This window comes from Hirundo rustica, chromosome Z, assembly GCF_015227805.2.
Source record: "Hirundo rustica isolate bHirRus1 chromosome Z, bHirRus1.pri.v3, whole genome shotgun sequence".
In the NCBI taxonomy this organism is placed as follows: domain Eukaryota; kingdom Metazoa; phylum Chordata; class Aves; order Passeriformes; family Hirundinidae; genus Hirundo; species Hirundo rustica.
In genome coordinates, this window is record NC_053488.1 from 84719208 (window position 1) to 84738921 (window position 19714).

At 40.4% G+C, this 19714-nt stretch overlaps 1 protein-coding gene across 15 annotated transcripts in view; it reads right to left on the reverse strand.

Annotated features, from left to right (window-relative positions):
- LOC120765039 (ensconsin-like) overlaps nt 1–19714 on the reverse strand; it is a 43425-nt gene that overhangs the window by 9522 nt on the left and 14189 nt on the right. For 2 of the 15 annotated variants that reach the window (XM_040089222.1, XM_040089221.1), the window contains exons 4-13: nt 18433–18596; nt 15621–15735; nt 14674–14727; nt 10080–10184; nt 8251–8349; nt 7772–7870; nt 6575–6700; nt 4645–4790; nt 4117–4247; nt 3281–3525 (exon numbers count right to left, since the gene is read on the reverse strand). In XM_040089222.1, coding sequence (XP_039945156.1) covers nt 3281–3525; nt 4117–4247; nt 4645–4790; nt 6575–6700; nt 7772–7870; nt 8251–8349; nt 10080–10184; nt 14674–14727; nt 15621–15735; nt 18433–18596 — 1284 coding nt within the window. The remainder of the gene's footprint in view (nt 1–3280; nt 3526–4116; nt 4248–4644; nt 4791–6574; nt 6701–7771; nt 7871–8250; nt 8350–10079; nt 10185–14673; nt 14728–15620; nt 15736–18432; nt 18597–19714) is intronic. The other 13 variants (XM_040089227.1, XM_040089226.1, XM_040089236.1 and 10 more) reach the window with 11 other exon arrangements.

A 19714-nucleotide genomic window follows, 5' to 3' on the forward strand; every position in this document is an offset into this window, starting at 1 on the left:
TTCACATTTATAAAGCCTTGAAGTCAAGGTAATTTTAATGAACTGTGACATCAGGGCTTGACCACTTGTTTTACTTCTGACCAGAAAACTAATCATTCAAAACACAATGTCATAATTAGGAACTTTAATACCTGAAAAGCTGCTTAGGCCCATGGACACGTAATCATCACCTGCAGCTGCAGGATATAATTACACACAGCACACTCTCAGCAGCTGAATCATGGCTGCCTTTTGTGTATAAAAATTTTTCTTGCAGTCCTAGGAAAAGCATTTCAGCACTGATGTAGTGCAGGCATAGAGAGTGTTCTAACATTTAGATTTATCCAAAGCTGAGAAAACACCACCTCCCCAGACAACACATTGCTTCTGATGTGAGAAAAATTTGCAGTCATGTTGGTACTAACAAAAATCTGCCATGATTTTTCCGAATTTGAACTCAGTCAAAAGGGTTCCTCCTCCTCCTGAGCAAGAAAGACCATTTTGCATTTATAAAAGCCATTAGCAGATCTGCCTATTCAAGATGGGTAGATGTTTTTCTTCCTATATTCTGTAACTTACTAGGTTTCATTTACTGTTGCCAGTGCACAGCCATGAAGAAGTCAAAATGTCTCTCTCTTCCTCTGCCTAAGAGTGTATTTCCTTCCACTTCCCAAGAGTGTACTTTCTGTTCAGACTACTCACTTTTTACAGCAGAGGCCTATTTCCCCGCCTCAAAACTGAACCGAAAAAAGACAACCTAATGCTCAGCAAGAAGCCTAAAGATTTTAGACTGTTAAGTTCTAGGGTTACAACATGATAATGACAGCTTAAATACGGTAACTGGTATTGATAGGAGAAAATTAGTCACAACTTTTCAGAACACTGCAGATATGGAAAGAATGGGGAGGGGGGAAAAAAAGCCAAGAAGAAAGGGTTGGGGACCTTCCCACTGCATTTTCACTTTTGCGGTTTCATTGATGATTTCCATATGGGTACTTCAATACTGTTTACAGCTCCATGTGCCCTGCACAGCCTATTCCCATAGGTTCCCAACATAACTGCTAAGACACTTTCAGAAAATTCTGACAGTCTTTTACACTCAGCTTCCTTTTCCTTGTACTCCTAGTCATAACTGGTAAGAACAGTGTTTTTATCAAAGGACCTTTTTGTAAGGGAAGGGGAAAGAGAGAAAGAGGCAAGAGAAACAATCTCGAAATGTGCAGAATGTAGTACTAGCTAGATGGAGGGAAGATTCCAACAGATTTTAAGGTAAGCCATTAATTAATTCACAATTAATCTAGGAATCATATTTCAAAGCCTTCAACACCCAGAGACAAAATGTGAGGCTCTATGATAGTTTATTACCTATCATCACGCATAAGGGGAGAGCTCATGAAGGAGCACTTCTTATGCTTTAAGTTGAACAAGCCTTTTAACTCTCAGAGAAGCTGCGAGAGGCTGCTGCCAGAAATGACAACTGCTCCAGTCACTGAAAAATAAAAAGTGTTTTACTGCGGAACAGTATACTGCAGTAGGAATACACAAAAAACAAGACAAAAACTTGATTGCTGTCAGCAACAGGCAAACAAGTTCAGTTTGAAGGAGAAGAGATGGGATGAAGATACAAGTGCACAAAGCTGAAATTAGGCTAAACCTACAAGACCTAGAGACTGATTTGCCACATGCCATTCACTGGTGTGCTCTGACTTCAGAAGCTGTCTGGGACAGGGAATTGCACCAACCCACAGGGTGAACTGCTGACACAGACGTGTAAAATGAAAATTGCCTTGTAAACTGAATGCAACTTCCTAAGAAAAAAGATTCTGCCTCACACAGCAATATTGCAGTGTACCAGAACATTCAAAGAGAGAAATGAAATCATCTCTCATTTTGAAGAACATGCCCACTATTTCCTTCTATGGGTCAGAAAAAGAGCTTTGCCCAGCCCCAGTAAGAATCACTACAAAGATGACTATTTTGAGATTAGAAATAAACTAAAAGGGAAACAGATAAACTGGGTTAATACAGTTTCAGAAGTCAGTGTAGGGAGAGACAGATCAGGCATACAAGGAACGTGGACAGATGTTCTTGTTCCAGAACAACTGAAAGATACAGGACTAGGACACATTGTTATGGAGGATTCAACCAGCTGATGACACTGACCAGAAGTGATGATGTTCTGAGGCACAAGAGACATTTATCAAGAGTATGGCAGCACATTGAAGGATGGACGTTCTGACTGCAAAGACAAAGGATGTGACGGATGTGTGACTTTGCACAAACATCCACCTCTGACAGCCAGGCTTCCTCCCACAGGAACACATGCCCAGAGAGCTGTACCGCGAGTTCTTCAGCAGAATGACGCTTCTTCACACCCAACAGAAGCAGTATCAGGAGGAGCCTCAGAAGTGGCAGAGAACAGCAGCAGCCCAGGGAAGCACACAGGAACCGCACATGCAGTAACGTGCAGGAAGCACAGGTTCCTACTTACCTGGTGTCTGCGGGATTCACCTCCAGTACTGCCCACCAGCTGTAACTTGTATTCTAAAGATACCTCCTTTAACAGTCAAGGGTCCCCTAAGTCCTTCTGCACAGTGAATTGCCTGCCAGACCTCATCAGAAGGCTCCCTCCTAGATTCTGCTGCAGATGGCAGCTGGCGTTTTTTACAGAGAGGGACAGAGGCCAGGCTCACGTGGCACAAAGAAGAGGACTAAGTGCTTATCTGGTATATGGCTCTACTTAATCTACCAGGATGATTTCTTGGTGTGACTTGTGAACAGATCACTCTTCCCAAGGCAGCAATGATTACACATTCACTGGAACTCAGGCCAAGGCAGCCTTCAAGTATTGTGAAAACTCTCTCATCCTGTGATGAACAGGACTTGATTTTGTCCCCCAAGAAGGCCTCTACAGGAGCATTTTAACTACCACCTGAACTGAAAGACCTTTGTGTAGTTTAACTACTGACTTTATAAACCTAAGCTAATAGATCCCTCAGCTACAGCAGCTGAAGTCCAAAACGCCGAGAGGATTTCTGCTTTTCTTAAAATTACAGTATAAGTAGTAATATTGAAAGCTCCTGACTTAAATCTCCAAGTCAAATAAACCAACTATTGCATGAAAATTCACATCCCAAAGTCATACCATGTAAAATTATTATACAATCAGCAATGAACAACTTCTACCTTAAAGCATCCTACCCTCCAGTGCTCTGCCTCACAAGCTAGTTGTTTCCCCAGTCCTAGCACACACTGGGGAGGCCTAGAGCAGGAGTGAGTCAGAAACTGAAAAACCACCCACCTTCTTTGGTCTTTGTGCTGGCTGCTCCTGCATCCCTCTCTAAGGCTGGGGTAGCACCTTGCTCTTGTCCTATTCCTTCTGTGATCTTATCCTTTGGTTTGCTCTCTGCTTCAGTTTTCTTTTTGGTAATGTTTGCAACACCTGGTGTGAGAGATGGACGCTGGATGGGTGCTGATTTAGGGACTGGAGTAGGAGATGGTGGCCTTTGTTTTGACACACTAGGTGAAGGTGGGCGAGTCTTCTGTCTGTTGAAATAAAGAATTTTTTTCAGAGCTAACAATGAAAATCTCAACCACGCATCTGAGGAGAGCAGTCTCCTTTGTTTAGTTTATATTGCACACCTCACTTTTAAATCCACCCACAAATTACTGGTGCCTTCCCCACAGAACTCAAACCAGGATTCCCAGACACCTTGGGCATCCACCTTTGCTACTTGGGGGCTAAAATCAAAACAGGACTTCTAGCCCAGATCTCCACTTACTCCACATCTAGGATGAACCTCATGATTCCAATCCAAGTAACTTCCTATGCTAATACAGGTGGATCAGTTTATTCAAAAGCTTGCAGATTTTTTGCTGGTTTTAGTGCACAGACTGCACAGAAAATTAAGCTGTGTTTTGTCTGCACAACAAAGGTTGAAGTAAAAACTGCATCCCTTCTTTGGGAAAGGGAAACTGGACCCAAAATGAAGACTTTTCTGTACAAAGAAGGCATAGCATAGGTCATCCAAACTAACAGCTCAGCTGTCTTGAGACCAGAAGAAGCCTTCATTTTGTGCTGAATAAAAGGTGTTAACACATACCTGACTGTAGAAGGGGTTTAACCTGGACACGTACCTGATTGCAGAAGGGGATGGAGGACGCTTCACCAAATTAGCAGGAGAGGGGGATCTTCTACGGGCAGACAAGGATGGTGAGGGAGGCCGCCTCAAACCAGAACCTGGGGATGGTTTTTCTGTCTCTGATTTCTGTAAGAGACACAAAACCAAGATACTGCTGACTCTCTAGAATACATTGCAGACAGAGGACCTGCTATTCCAACAAACAAGCAAGTGCTCAACAAGACACACTTTGAATTTCCTTTATGTTCCAAAACACAAGACCTGGTCTGTGTTTAATTTTTACATAAATTAAACTTTGGGAAAGTTTAAGCAGCAAACGATATGCCTTCAGGATAGACAAGAGATCAAGTACCATAAAATTCTGGTTTGATTTTAATGCTCTGTATTTTTTAAGCAAATGCTATTGTACATTTCATTAATGCCTATTGAAAGCAGCAGCAAAGAGGTGAAACAGGATCCCATGCTGAGCTGTTCCAACCCTCCAGATTAATAGAAACTTAATTCCTGTGGGTTTTCAACAAACCTGGGTTGAATCAGGTGAACTTGCATCAGATGAAGACATGGAGGACTTCAACCTGTCGATGCTACGGCTGCGCACTGGCACTTTAGGAGCTGGGACTGGGGAATTGATGGAACTGGCTGAAGCTGAACGAGGACAGAGGTGAGATTCTATAAAAGTTAGGAATTTGACAAGACAAAACGAGAACCAAGTTCACAGCATAAGAACAGAAGAGAAGGAAGAGGGAGAAAAAGAGAGAGATTGTGTGTGTTAGAAACCATACAGGGAAACACCGCAGGCAGTGCACAGCGCAACGGGTCACAGACAGACACCACCAGACAATTAGTACTTGGGAAGCAAAAGCACCAAGAATAAACACTCTGAAAGCAGCAGTCTGGAGTAGATAGAAATAAAATGCTTTTCCAAAAATGGACCAAATTTGTAGCACATCAGCATTACTTTTAGTCAAGCAGCATTTGATCACAAATGCTTCAGCTTATGGCTCAGCATCTTTCCCGACAATTTCTTCATGACAGGTTCAGATTTCAAGCATGTTTCCTCTAGACTCCAGGAGGAAACCTCCCTTGTTTTCAAAGGTAGCGTAAAAGAAATCTATCAAGAGAAAATGGTCTACTATTTAACTATGATACCTTTCCTATCTGAAATGTCAATCTCTTCACATATAAGATAATGAAAGAAATTTTATCTTATTACTAGAAATTGGATTCTTCTGTAATTCAAATAAATTGTGACAAATGCAGCATGTCGTGTTGTAACTTTATGGAAAATACATTTTATTTTTGTATTTGCAGCATTTGTGCAAGGAGACCTGCATCCTGTTTGTGCACAGGTACTCTTCTAGTGAAATGAAAAAAGTACCTCTAAGTAAACTTATAAAAACACATCTTTAATTTAGCAATAGTGTCACATGCTAACAATAACAGAAAAAAAGATGGCATTTCCCCAAATGACATGAACTGAAGTATTCATGGTAAAATACAAGCAGCACATACACAGGTGTGTAAAAATGCAACTACTGACTACAAACCAAAAAATAAAAACTGATTATTAGACAAGGAGAACAATGTGGAAATGTCACCGTTACTGACAAGGACCAAGTGAAATGGTGTAAGATAAAAAATAAAGATGGGATTTCATACTTAGAAAGAAACAAGCAAAACTGGGAACACAAGTTGTAAGGTAAAAGAAGAGAAAGGACTCCACATTGGTTCCAGAGGTGTACTTACTGGGGCATTATTAATTAACCAGTAACAATTCCAGGACATGTGGGATGCAGTTAGGGGGGCTTGCCCACCATGCAAATTCCTGCTCTAGTACACTGAGCGCTGGTGTGGACGTATCAGGTCACGCTGGACTAACACAAAACTGCTTGAATGAGTCAGGGTTTCTCTCTTCTCCTATTGTATCGTGACTTCTCCTATCAGCTAAACAAAGCCAGCTCAGGGCCCCCTGTACTTATCTTAAAGTAACACTGTTGTTATGTCCCTTCAAGATTTTCCCTCCCTAAAGAAATTTAGGGTTTGCACTTTGAAATTAGGCTTTTTTTTTTTTTTCCCCCCCTTTCATTATTTAGTACTGGGCTAACTAGAATGTCTCAGATTGAGTTGAAGGTACAAATGCAGACCTCTGTCAGTTAAAAAAGCCACACACAAAAGCCCCAGAATGCACATCAGCATCTGGCTCTCTGCAGAGTAAATAAACCATCACTGGAGTTTAAAAGCCAATACTATTCTATGGTTTTGTAAAGTAAACATGCAACATAGCATATGAATTGGGTATTAATGACCACAGAAAATACTAGGTAAGCAATATTACACACATGTATTAACTGTCTGATACAGACAAAAGTGTAGCACAGTTAGCAGCTATCATCTAAGTTCTTGCTTGAAGAGCAACTGTGTAAGACTTTGAGGCTTTGCTGCCCTCCTGTTACCTGAGGGGTCCTGTCCATCAGCCGATAAGGTAGCAGCACTTTTACTCCTAGCTAGAGAGGCCTGTGTGGGGGCCAGGAGGCGGCTGATTACGCTACTGTCCAGGGGACTGAGCTGGGAGCGACGAGCTGGATGACAGGAACAAATCAAAAAGGATCCAACATGAAATCATATCATGGAAAAGACAAGCAGTACAAAGCAAAGGAAGACTGAGCATTTTTGCAGATCGTAAAGTTTTAGGAAGAACAATACTGAAGTAATGGAGGGGGAATTCCAAACTAAAAGCATAGAAGTGTAAAACACTGCAATCTCTCATGTTGCACTTCTTGTTCTTGCCTTGCTTAGTACAAGTAATTTTAATCTGCAGAGACAGGCACGTGTACAACAAAGGTGAATGCTGAATCCAGCCAAAGTATGAGACGTTTTTGACTGAGCTCTTCAGAGCTACATTCTCTAGATTGCAGGAAAGGCTGCTTTGACATAGTAACAGAAGAATTGCAAGTCAAAGCAAGGGGTTACGGCAAAGCATTGCCTGCACACACAGATTCATGTGGGCAGCACCCATCATTCTCTCATACAGGAAAGATTCTGAAGCAGAAATAATTTCAACTGTTGGTAACAGCTGCTAAAAAGAAACATTTCAGAATTGTTAACTCAGAAGGAAAAACATGTTAGACAAGGTGCTATTCTTCAGGTTTAGGAGGAGGTCCTAGAAAAGAGGTTATTTTTAAGTGCAGAATACACAGACCAAAAGAGACTGAAGTGAGAACAGGTTTCTTCCCTCTGCATGCACATGGTTTATGACAGTAGCAGGAACGGAGAAGATGCTTTTAAATTGAATAATTAAAGGGAACTTAAAAAAGCAAAGGTAAGATTTAACTAAGAAGGGAACAGATCAGTGACAATTTTACCATTTCTGACCCATAAACCTACCAGCTCTCAAACAGATTGCTTTCTTAAGCAGAGAGACACGTTGTTATCTGCTTACAGCGCCATTAAACAAAGACAGGCCTTCTTAGAGGATTTCTTTTTTTGTCCAGAAGTGAAAATTGAACTTTTGTCATTTTATCTTTAACACTGGGTAACTAAAAAGCCATTAAAAAGTCCTAGAAATTTAAGAACCTAGGAAACCAACAAAATCCAGCCTATTCAAATTTTAAAGGCTTTAAAAGAAATATTCAGTTTTATGAAACAACCACCTGGTTTTTCTTCCTTTTTCACTTTTTCTAGATCTGGAGAGGACTGGGGTTTACTACTCATTCTACTCAAAGATGTGCTCCTCTTCTTTTCTGTTCCTCCTAGAGACCAAGCGTAAGGAAGATTATTTTTAACAAGATATAATTTTCTAAATTGCCATCCCATGCTTTGCTTTTACTAATCAGCTAAAACCATCAGTGTATCATTATGAAGCACTATTTTCTCATGAGTTAAATCGTTTGGCTACCATTTGTCTGCTTCCCCCCCACCCTTCCACTTTTCAGAGGAATAAGGCTGGTTTAGAGACAGTTACCCAATATCTGGCACTGCAATGTGCATCATGATATTTATGGCACAGTGCACAAACTACATGAAGGCCTGAGTAAAAACATTTATAAGGGAACTAGGACAGGGTTTAAAGTCATCTTCAAATATCCCATTTACTGCCTCCCAATTCTCAAAGCAAACTGGTTTCTAGCACCTTTCTGTTCCACCTGTGAACCTTTGTGTGCTGACTGCTGGGAATGTGGAGAGACTTTGTTACTCAGTCTGTTTAATGAGGCACTTCTCTTTGTGGTACCTGGAAGTGAAAGTGCATGGATTAATTATGCTGAAAAGCCCAGAGGTCCCCTCCAACACCTGCCCCACTTCCCTAAGAGAGAGAGGAATGATTAAGTTGCTTTATAATATTGAATTATTCAGAAGCAGAAAAACTGGATCAGGGAAGAACCACTTTATATAAAGCATTATTTCTTTTATTTCTGCATGTTTCTGATCACAGCAGCAGGATGTCAGCCACAACAGATTCTTTCTTGTTTGACCTACTGAGGCCATCCTTGTACATGAGAATTTTAAAAGACAATTGCTTTTAAAATACAATTTTAAAAGACAAATTCTCTATGAGTATGAGTGAGTCTAGAATTAACACGGAACACAGTGTTAAGTGGAGATATTCCACTGATCCAGGACAAGCATCATCTTCTCATTTCTACATTCTGCTCCTTCACCCTCCAAGGCACACATGCAAAATGGAAGCAATCTGGTTCATTCTGTGACCGTATTTAACGTCCTTTGAATTTACTCATCTTTTTACCAGAGAGTTCTGGTGTCAGACTGAGAGCACAGGATCACTCTATGTCAACCTCTACATCCTGACCACGTAGATCACTTGGAGACCTGTCCAAATTTGCTGTATTTCAGGCCACCTGAGAATATTTTCTCCAAAGTGACTAAGGAATCACGACAGATTTCAGGGTATGACAGTAAGTTCGAAAGCAATCCCAATTCGTTGATAATTAGTGACTTCCTTTGTAAGAGGTTTAATTTGAACTTTACAGCCCTGCTTCTGACTCATATCCAGAGCTGAACCCTGCAGACACATAATACATAAATGTAATTTAAAATCACAAGCAGCCTCCAATGACTCAGAGCCTCTGCCAATAAAAATATAGTCACTGATTTCCCCACCAGGCATAGAGTGTATGAGCACAATTTTTCTGCTGCATCACCTTCCAACATGAACCAGCAAAACCACCTTTAGCTGTGTCTGTCAGGGATTCCTTCTGGACAGTTTGCTTGATAAGACGCTGCACACTGGCAGAACACTGCTGCACAGATCTGCGTGAATCTGCTTCTGTATTAAACAGCTTTTAGCTTATTCATCATTTTAGACAAACAGAAAAACAAAAGCAAAAACCTCCATATTTGCGATACAGGCAGGTTTCTATGAAACTCTGGGAAGATTCCAAATAGCAAAATCTCATGCTTAAAAAAAAAAAAAAGTGTGTGTGTGTGTGTATATATATATATATGCTCCTACACATAGTTTTTATTTATTTTAACAAGTATATCAGGGCAATTCCTTGTCAAATTTGATTTTTTTCCTTCCATTGGCAATCAAATGACTGAAGCTGTCTAAGACAACAAGGCAAACTTTATTTTCATACTATTTCTATTTTGCTGAAATTTTAGGGTGCGAATTAAGGCATGCAAATCCATAGAGATTATGGAAAATTATCTGTGAATCATTCACCAAGATTTGACTTCAGGAAACAGAATTACAGAAATAATAAAAAAAAAAACTAGCAGTTTTTACCATCGTTCTTCTCCTCTAACAGAGATCACATCAACTGGGTCAAAGCCCTGAACAGTCAAGCTGGATTAACAAATTGCATGAAATGCATCTGAGATCAAAATATGAAGTGAGTCACACAGCACGGGAGGAGGGAGGAGTTTCATTTCACCTCCTGTCTCCTCCCCAGCCACAGCTGAGCAGTGCCCTGCTCCCAGCAGCCACACACCCACACTTACTTCGATCTGAGGCATTTGAAAGGGGTGCAGACGACAGCGGCAGGCATTTGCTCACAGCAGCCTCTGCCTGTTTGAGGTTGGCTGTGGAGGGCGAGAGTTTGCTGGCTGTGGAGAGAAGTGATAACTTCAGAACTTCCCTTCATACTGAGCCTTTCACACCTTGCTGAGAGCTCACTCTCCAAGTATTACATCCTGAAAGCTATTTCTGCTTTTGTTCGATGAGATATACAAATGATTTTGTTTTCCTTCAAACAGGCTTGCTACCATTAGCACCAGTTAGGAGAGGCACAGAAAAGATGGAGTTTAGTGGAATCATGCCAGGATTTATGCATATGTGTGCAAACCAGGGATTTTTAAACCCCATGCCCCTTAACACGTAAAGACAAAAACTACTGAGGTTGCCTGTTGTTACCAGACTGGCAAGACACAGACAATAACAACATCTGGAAATTTTCTTTCTTCATTCCTGCAACATAGGTATGTCAAAACCATTTTTTAAATCAGTAGGTAACAAACACAAACCAGAACAAATTATTGTGGAGGAATAAATCCAAGTACTAAAGAAAGGCAAGAAAGCATTCCTTTTTCTGATTGCTTCACAAAGGTTGCTGTACTTTAGAAATTGCCAATTTTCCTCCAAAAGCTACTCTTCAGTTAATGTTCCCCATCAAATCAGCAAATTTTCAGAAAAAAACTGCCACAAGAGGCATTAATTTTTTAAATATGTGTATACAGACACATATACATGCATAAAAATCACATCTTGTGTGGCAGAACTGCCAGTTTATTATAAGGCACATAAATACCTGCTTTTTTATTTTAAATAACGAACTTTCAGGATGAACACTACTCCAGAGTGTGAAAGCCTCAGGAAAGCATGTACCTGTTGCTATAGAAACTCAGTAAGCAGAAAACATTAATGTACACAGAGTGGCGCAGAGCAGTACAACAAACATACAGAATCTATACACCTAACACAAGTAATCGATTTTACTGACATTCTAGACAGCAAAGATGATTAATGTAAACTCATTAATGCGTAAGTACCAAAGGACACAGCAGCACTACTCACCACAGAGGCAACATCTTTTCCCTTTGCCAGCATACAACAGCCCCTTACAGCCAGAGCCAGGACATAAAGATTCCTATGGGCAGCCCTATGGGAAGCTCTTGTGACAGTGAACAAGAGCAAAGACCCCATGGGATAAGAGGGAGATCTACTGAATCTAGTTTAAAAGATCTGAATTAAGATCTGAGCTTAGTGGATGCTTTCCCAACATAGCCAAAAGAAGAAGAAGAAAAAAAGAGGCGGGGGGGGGGGCGGCATTTTATCAATGGAGTCTGAGAACTGGGATAACTAAAAAGCCTTAAGAGGTTTTATATACGGAAATCAGGAAGCTCATAATTAATGTATTCGGGTACTTTAGAAGGGGAAGGCTACCCTCTAGTGTCTGCTCTTTAAAGGAAATCCTGGCTCCTGCCTGAACTCAACTAAGTCCAAGGCCTCCAAACATCACTGAGACACTTCACACAAATTTTTCTTGGTTCAGTTTAGGACTTCAACACTTGCATGAAATCTGAGATTTGGTCTATCATCACCTACTGGGACCCAGGTACAGAGGTCAATGCTTTTTTGATCAATACATTTGCATGATCAGAAGGCCTCAACTTTTTCCCTACTTCATTCACAGAACAGCTTCTGCAAACTTTAAAGATCCTTCCTATAGGGAAAAAAAAAAAAAAAAGCTTTAGAAGACAGGCAGGATATTCCTGAGCCAGTCAGTCTGGTTATGTAGCTATTTATAAAACGTCATTTGAAAAAGTACTTCAAATATCTTCTTTGGGGGAAAGTTAGAAACACTCCATCAAGGGGTTTGAAATGCAAGAAGCACACAGCCCATGTGATACCAACTTCTCTATTTTTCTAATGGAAGGGGGAAAGCAAACTGCAGCAGTTGAGCTGAAGAAAGCACATGTCTGCCATGCAGCAGGACTTGGAACTGGGCAAGGAGCTGGGAAACACAGGATCTTAAGAAAATCATTCAGAGTGAGGAGCTTTCAATCCTCACAGGGTTTCACTGAAAGAAGGTGCTGCAGCATTGCCTGAGGCTGGATAACATTAGGCTACATGAAATAAGATTAGCTGTCTCTCACTTCCTTCCAAATTTCTACTAGGACAAGGAAGCTCTTTATTTAGCAAGGAGAGACTCTGGCAGCCCCATTTCTATTCTAATAGCATGTCTCCAGTCCTGATGCACCTGAACCTCTAGTTCTGCTCAGCAGGCGCCACAAAATCACCCCCTTTACCAGGACTGTGATCAAGGGCGCTTTATTGCCAGCCTGGTCATTTCTCTTGGCAGTCCCACACCCCTGCCTGCTTCATCTTAGCACTGACAGCAATGCCATTAATTTAACACTTGACTCTGGGGCTTTCATCCATTTTTATATTTCACCATCAGAGGGATCCCTGCTGTGGTCTCATGAATCACATTCAACATCCCACAGAAGTGCTGATGGCTGGGGAAATGTTCCATTACGTGGGCTTCGCTTTCCAGAGCTCACTATCACCCAAAATCTCTGCTCTGCCACTCAATGTTCCTAAATATTACTGCTGACACACCCAGTTCATGGAAGACACATCTGATCCTGCAATTTTTTTTTTTTTTGCACAGCACTAAAATAGACAACAATACCTTTTGTCCTAAAATAATTGAAGAATATTTGAAATCAGTTCTCCAAGTGGTTCTCATTTTAAGAAATGGGGCTTTAATCCCAAATCTGCCACAGAATATGCTAGTGGAAATATAATATTGCATTGAAATTTGCTCCAGACATGCAGTTCGAGAAGGTGAACTATTCAGCCACAATGATGTAATGGAGTAGAGCTCATATGGTGTCATTTTTCAGTGTAAAAAAAAGGTAACTGCTGTCTTTCCAGAAAATATACAAATGTAAAGCAAAATGGACCACATAAGGATTTTTTAGAAAGCCAGCTGGACTTAAGTATCCAACATGGCTTAGGTAGATTTTTAATAAGTAAGTAATGAGCTCTTGAAGTTAAAAAGAGCTACCCTGAAATAGGAATAAATATGAGAAATGTAAAGCCAGTCGTGGTTCCACATTATCCACCTGACACATCACAGCTTCACGTTTGAAACATTAACATAAAATCAAACACAATTTTAAAACAACGTGGGCGCACAAGGGTTTAACTGGGACACTGCATTACCTGTTTATCTCCACCGCATTTTTTTTTCCCAAACTGGTGCCAAGTTATCCAAATTGATCTACTGCTGCTGGACTATCTGCATAGTAACTTTATGATGCATAAATCACAGTTTAAGCACCTATTATTATATCAGGAGCATTTGTGTTGCAAGATATTTTATCTTAAATGTGCTTCAGCAGCACTGAAGATCCTCCTCCACAATGGAAAGGACCGATACGGCTCATTTTCTCACATAAATCAGGAGAAAGCAAAACCCATTATTTTGTGTCTGTTAGTAGAATAAAACCCAGTGCTTTCTTAAACATGTAAGGCAAATGTGATTTCCCAGTTTCAAAGTTAAATGATATTTGGTAGTGTGAGACACGGTAAATGGATTTATATATGTACTCAAGGAATACATGTAAAGCAGATAAACCAACCCAGCCAAACCGGCTGCTTTTGGAGAAAATTAGGGGCTCATGATGTAAGGCAAGAGAAAAGTTACCTAAAATACACATGCTTCTGCTGTGTTACCAGAGTAGTTAAATCATACTCAGTCAGACCTCTAGTGCATTTTCAAGTCTCACTTGTCTGTGTCACAGACAGCTGCACTGCATTAGTAACGTTGTGGGCACACACAGACTGCCAGGATTCAGATTCAGCTGGGTCTCAGCTGAGAGTTTTCATCTCAATCTCGCTACAAGAAACAATTTTGCTTATTAAACATATGTATCAGTGATCCAAACGGCTCAGTCTGTGCACTGGAAAGTGCCAGAAATCCAATGAAAACAGTCTTCATATATAGATTTATCTTTAGATAATTGGGGCAACCCTGATTTTGCAAAACCCTTCACAGACTAAGTATCCAACTGCAAAAGAGACCCATTCCCTTTCACAAAGGTTCACCAAAATAACATTTGATTTTGCAAATATTACTTCAACTGCTGGTAAACCAAAGCAAGAAGGAAACAAACCAAGCCCTATCATTTTACTTTTTGCAAATTAGGAAGCAATGAAATGGTCTGAAATTGTCCTTAAACCTTCCAAATCTTAGACCACTGAACTAATTTATATCCAAATACTTGACAGTAAGAATTTCTCTTCTCCCTGTGCTGTATCCACACCTCTTTAAAAACCCAAATACACATAGCCTTTCCCTGAAAATTCCCTCAGGATGCCATGACTTAAGCTGTAGTTGAACTAGCTGGGAAGGACAGCCAAATGAGGGGGGCTGCTTTCTACTTAGGGATCACATTTGTTGCACAGCTGGCCAAGATCCAGGAAAAGATCCATAAGATGGTTTTCCTTAGTGTGAAAAAAATTCAAGTTTAAAAGGTTAGTAGTGAATGTAAAACAACAGAAAAAGAAAATTTTATAAATCAATACCACCAGTTCCACCTTCATCTGTGTTCTGTTGTTCCGAAGAAGAAGGTTGGTAAGCTAAGTCATGAGCAAATAGCAAAAAAATTCAAATTTACCAAAAAATGGGGATGCTGCATAACATAATGACAACTAATATCAAAGCACTTTCAAACATGTTACAAACACACACTCAAGCTGACAGAAAATGACAGCACCACACTCAGTACAATTCTACCAATACAGAATATAGTCTGAATTGAAGCTTTTTTGATTTATTTTATTCCCAGCCAATAACCTGTGTTATTTACTGGTCATTTGGTAGTGCATGAAAAGATCCCTTCCATTGCAATCTTTATTTGCTAGTCTGATTTCAGAATGTTTACAAGCAGAAACAGCTAATTGTGAAACAGGAAATTATCTGAGTTCAAATTAAAGACTGTTAAAATGCATCACCTACTCCAGAATAGAACCCATGTTCCAAGAAGCTTGGACTGTCCACTGCATCTCCTTATCCATTTCTGGGCTTTCAAATAATCGGTCAGCATTCTGTAACTCCAAGGGTGTGTTTAAAACATTTTAGATGTAATATTAGAGTACAAATGGGTATTTTTTGTTTTATCACCAGTCTTAGCACTCCATTACATGAACTGCATTTGAAGCTCTCTGAATTATCTTAATATTACATATCATAACTCCCCTTATCTGATGTTTGAGAGCTGGCAGTGCTGTCATCTGCTGTATTTCCCATGGAGCTTCTCTCCAGCTCTTCCCAAGGTCAAAAATAGCCCTAAGTCTGAGCAGCATCTCAGAGCAAGTACGGATATGACACTTTCCCGTGAACTACCCATAGATCCTGCTTTAAGATCCAAGATAAGAAAATATGTCCAGATCCCTATGAATAGTGCTGCATCTGCGACGGTTTACTCAGAATATTCTGTGATTTTAGTCCCACTAGAAACAGTGCTGCCTACCTGTTTTGCCTTCTGAGTCTGGAGTTACAGATCCCCCCCACGACCACCTCTTCTGTCGTGTTTCCAGCCGCTGATTCCGCTCCAAGGTGCGATGCAGAACTGCTTCATAGCGCTCCTGCCAAACAGCATCTCCATGAAGCTTGTAACTGTTAACCACAGCCACACCAGGAAACAAAATATCGACAACCCCCCCCAAGTGTGATTCATAATCTATTTTACCAAAGTTTTGTTACAAAAATTATCATGTGAAGAATGTTGAAAGCAATTAATGACTTCAAAACACAGCAAACATGATTAAGTCAAGCTAAAGCACAGATAATCTATCCTACTCTTTACTTAAAATAGCCACCAAACAGATTTCCTTTTCAGTAAGCAGCACTACTTATTTTCTAAATAGGGATGAACCCCAAACAGAGCAAAAGTAATCGGTTATCCTTGAAACTATTTATATGATGAAGTTACTTCTAAAACGTGATAAAAATTCTCCATTATATACCAAGTATAAAATTATTTGTGTTTCTAAAGAACTCTAAAAACAATGACCCAGGTCTTAACAGACATTAACATTATGAGAGATGTGATGAAACCATGAACAGCAAGACATAAAGGCAAAACTCCAAAAGACGACCAATCAACTTCAGGCCACAGCAACCACTGCTGACAGGACAAAGGGGGCTGAAAGAAGCTTTTGCTGCTGTCTTCAGAACTAGAAACTGCCAGCAGGGGAGCTTTAGCTCCTGTGCATAAAGACGAACCGTAACCGTGCTAGACTCTTTCTTGCCAGCCAGGTTTCCACACATGTCAACAACACATCTCTCTTCTGGAATAGTTATATCCCAAGTGATCTTCTGAAGCAGTATTTGCTGCGGATACACTGCAGTAAGATGTCAAGGGAACTCATTATACAGACATTTCTTCTGCCTGGGGACATAAGTCTTTCGCCTTCTTTCAACACCATTTCACAACACAAACTAAAAGAGTCGCCGTGAAAAACACACAGTGTAAAACTGGAAGGGAGGGAGAGTTCCGCTCACTGACAGAAGATAAAACTATAGGTTTTTGATTGAAATATAAAGCTCAGTTTTCCCTCTGTTAGAGAAACCTGAACTAGAGTTTACCTAAGGTGCCAAAGTACCCAGACATTATGTAATCTGTAGATTGTATTTCCATGCAGGTATCTGCAGTGCAGTAATTCTTCAGTCAGAATTAAATACACAGGCTTCACTTTACAAATGACAGAATTGGGTTCAAGGTCTCAATACAGTGAGCTGCAGGATAACTGAGTAGCTGTTGGGGGGACAAGTATCTGAATCCTCACCACGGCCACGGGTCTTCATGATTCTTAGAACCACTTCCTTTTCCACAGTATTTGCTACTGTTGCTGCTACTTCTACCTTATTAGATGATTAACTAAACTAATTTGGCTGAACTAACTTATTGGCTGAGTAAGTTAACAATAATGTTGGGGACTATGTATTTTGATGCACTTCTATCTACCAAATTTACAACTGTATATGGTATCTTGTTGGTATCTTTCCCTCGTGTCAGAGTACCAAAATCAAGATCTGTTATTACTTTCTGATTGAAGGCAATGTCAAATCCATACTGTCTTCCTATCTTCCAGATTCTGCATGTGTAACTCTCCACACAGATCAACCCCAGGAACTGAGTAAAAGACAAGGTTAACACCCCATTGCTAGTCCTTGTCTTCCTTGATTATTCATCCTGGTGGCCACTTAAAACATACCATCCTCAAAACTACATGAATAAATGTACTAAATTTAAAGGTAACACCTTTTTGAAGCATAAGGGATGCTTTTTGCATAGGGTAGATGCTTAAAGAAATGGGACTGCAGTCACAATGCACCCAAACTTTTCTGTTCTCCAGCAATGTAAACTATTCCATGAAGTTCAAATGGAATATCAATCTGATCACATGCAAAAGCTGATTCCAGAAAACCAAACACCAGTGTAGCATACTCCCAGTCAAAAAGGGCAGCAAAGATGGATTACTAGAACAGTATAACAACGCTAGACTCCAAAGCAGCAGCCAGCCAGGCTTATAGGCTCTTACATCCAGCTTACAAAAGCACAGATGTGTGACGCTTCCACTGCTGACACCCTGGAAATGAACCCTTTCAGAACTTGCACATTTAATATGCACTAACAGAGCTACTTGTCAAAAGGATGGAATTATCTCATGTATTTATTTCTGCTATCACCTTCTATCCATTCAGTGAGTCCCAAACTCAAACACAGCTCTGCCTGTCCATTTGCAGTCAGAGCAAAGGCTGGTGAGAACAGTCACTACACAGTTCAACGCAGCAAATGACAAATACACAGTTAACATCACCACCTTTCATCACACAGGAATGAATTCTGATTTAGAAGAACTAAGAAAATGTGAGTCTCAGGGGCTCCAGGGAAGGCTCTCAGCAGGGCTCCACGGAAGCAAGACAGAAATAACAAAAGTCTAAGACCGGTCACTCATGCTGATTTACAGAGAGACTCTATAAAGTGCTCTGAAGGCATCTGGAGATGTAGGAATATGGGGCGGGGTTTTTGCCCATGTGAAAAACAGCCAGCAGTCAAAGAGCCACAGCTCCTGAAGTCCTGAGTGCCTCAGCTGTAGCTAACGCTCTATGCGGAAGGTGGACATATGCCTACATAGCCCACTGCAGATGTGGAAAATAATTTTATGTTCTAACACATTCATCATTTCCCTAAATTTCTCATTCACACCACTTCAGAGCATGGTAATGTACGAAAACAATGTAGTTCTTCCAAACAATAGAACTTTGATGTGTGTTACCTTTTCCTCCTCTATTTTTTGTTTCCTCTTTTCTTCTACTGCTGCCCTCCGTTGTTCCTCTTTTTGCTTCATTTCTTTTAGCTTTTTCTGCCTTTCTTCTAACTGTTTTTCATACTGGAGTTTTGCTTTTCTCTCCTTTTCAAGGATTTGTGTCTCTTTGGCAGCTGTAAGAATATTTTTAAGAAAAAATAAAAATCAAACTTAGCAATTCACTGATACTGCAATGTAACTCACAAGCAAGAGACTATCCAAGCAGAATTCTTACCACTTGAAGTAAAAATGTACAGGAAGATGAGCTTGCAGAGGTGGATGACATCACACATGACAACTCCCTCATCTTTTAATTCTGTCCCCAGGTTGGAAGTGGAATTAGAACATTGCCTGCCACCAGGCTTTACTGTCTAGACAGGTATATCAGGATATGTATATTCCCTATATTATGCATACACTTATCAACATAATAGTGAAGTCTCTGTAAGGAAGCAGTACATTAAAAAGCAAAAAGTAGAATTTTCTTTGTTGTTGTTTTTAAGAACAAAATATAGTATTATTTAAGGCACTGAGTGACAAGATGGGAAGACCCTACCATTCCTGCATTGGAGTTCAAAATAGTTATATCACTACTCTCTGCAGCCTCCACCAAGGAACAGCTGTGTGCAGTTCAACAGGAAGCCTCAGGTCCTGTGACACAAAGCTAGAATGCACAAGGTATTTTCCATGGCCAGACAGATGAAATGAACCAAGAGACGAGATAATCACACCAACAATGCACAGGCAGCATCTACTCACAGGGCCCCAAAATATTTCTGAATTTTATAAGCATCATAATACTACCGTGTTCCCATATTAGGATAACACAATAATTCCTGTTGTTGTGGGTCTTTGCTTTTATGTTGAGAAACAAACATACAGCTCAGAGAGACACCTCTCCTCACAACTGGGAGACCAGACCCATGACTACAGGGCACACTGTGACCCCTTCATCTCCTGCTACACACACATGCACTGATTCACATCACAAACAGCATAAAGCTGGGCAAGTTTTCTGTTGTCCTCTAGTCTCAGATTCCCTGCTAAGATAAAGTGTATACTGCTGACACTTCAATACAGGAGTCATTTCAGCGTGCTGCGAAACAAGGGAAGCAGTGTTCAAGGCAAACAAGCCATTCAAGTAGCTAAATCTTTTTGGTTTTCTCTGAATCAGCATTCTCCAACCATCAGTCTTCAGGGCTATAGGAAGGAGTTCTAAGTTCAAAGTTTTATTTTCCAAAGTGTTTTTGTT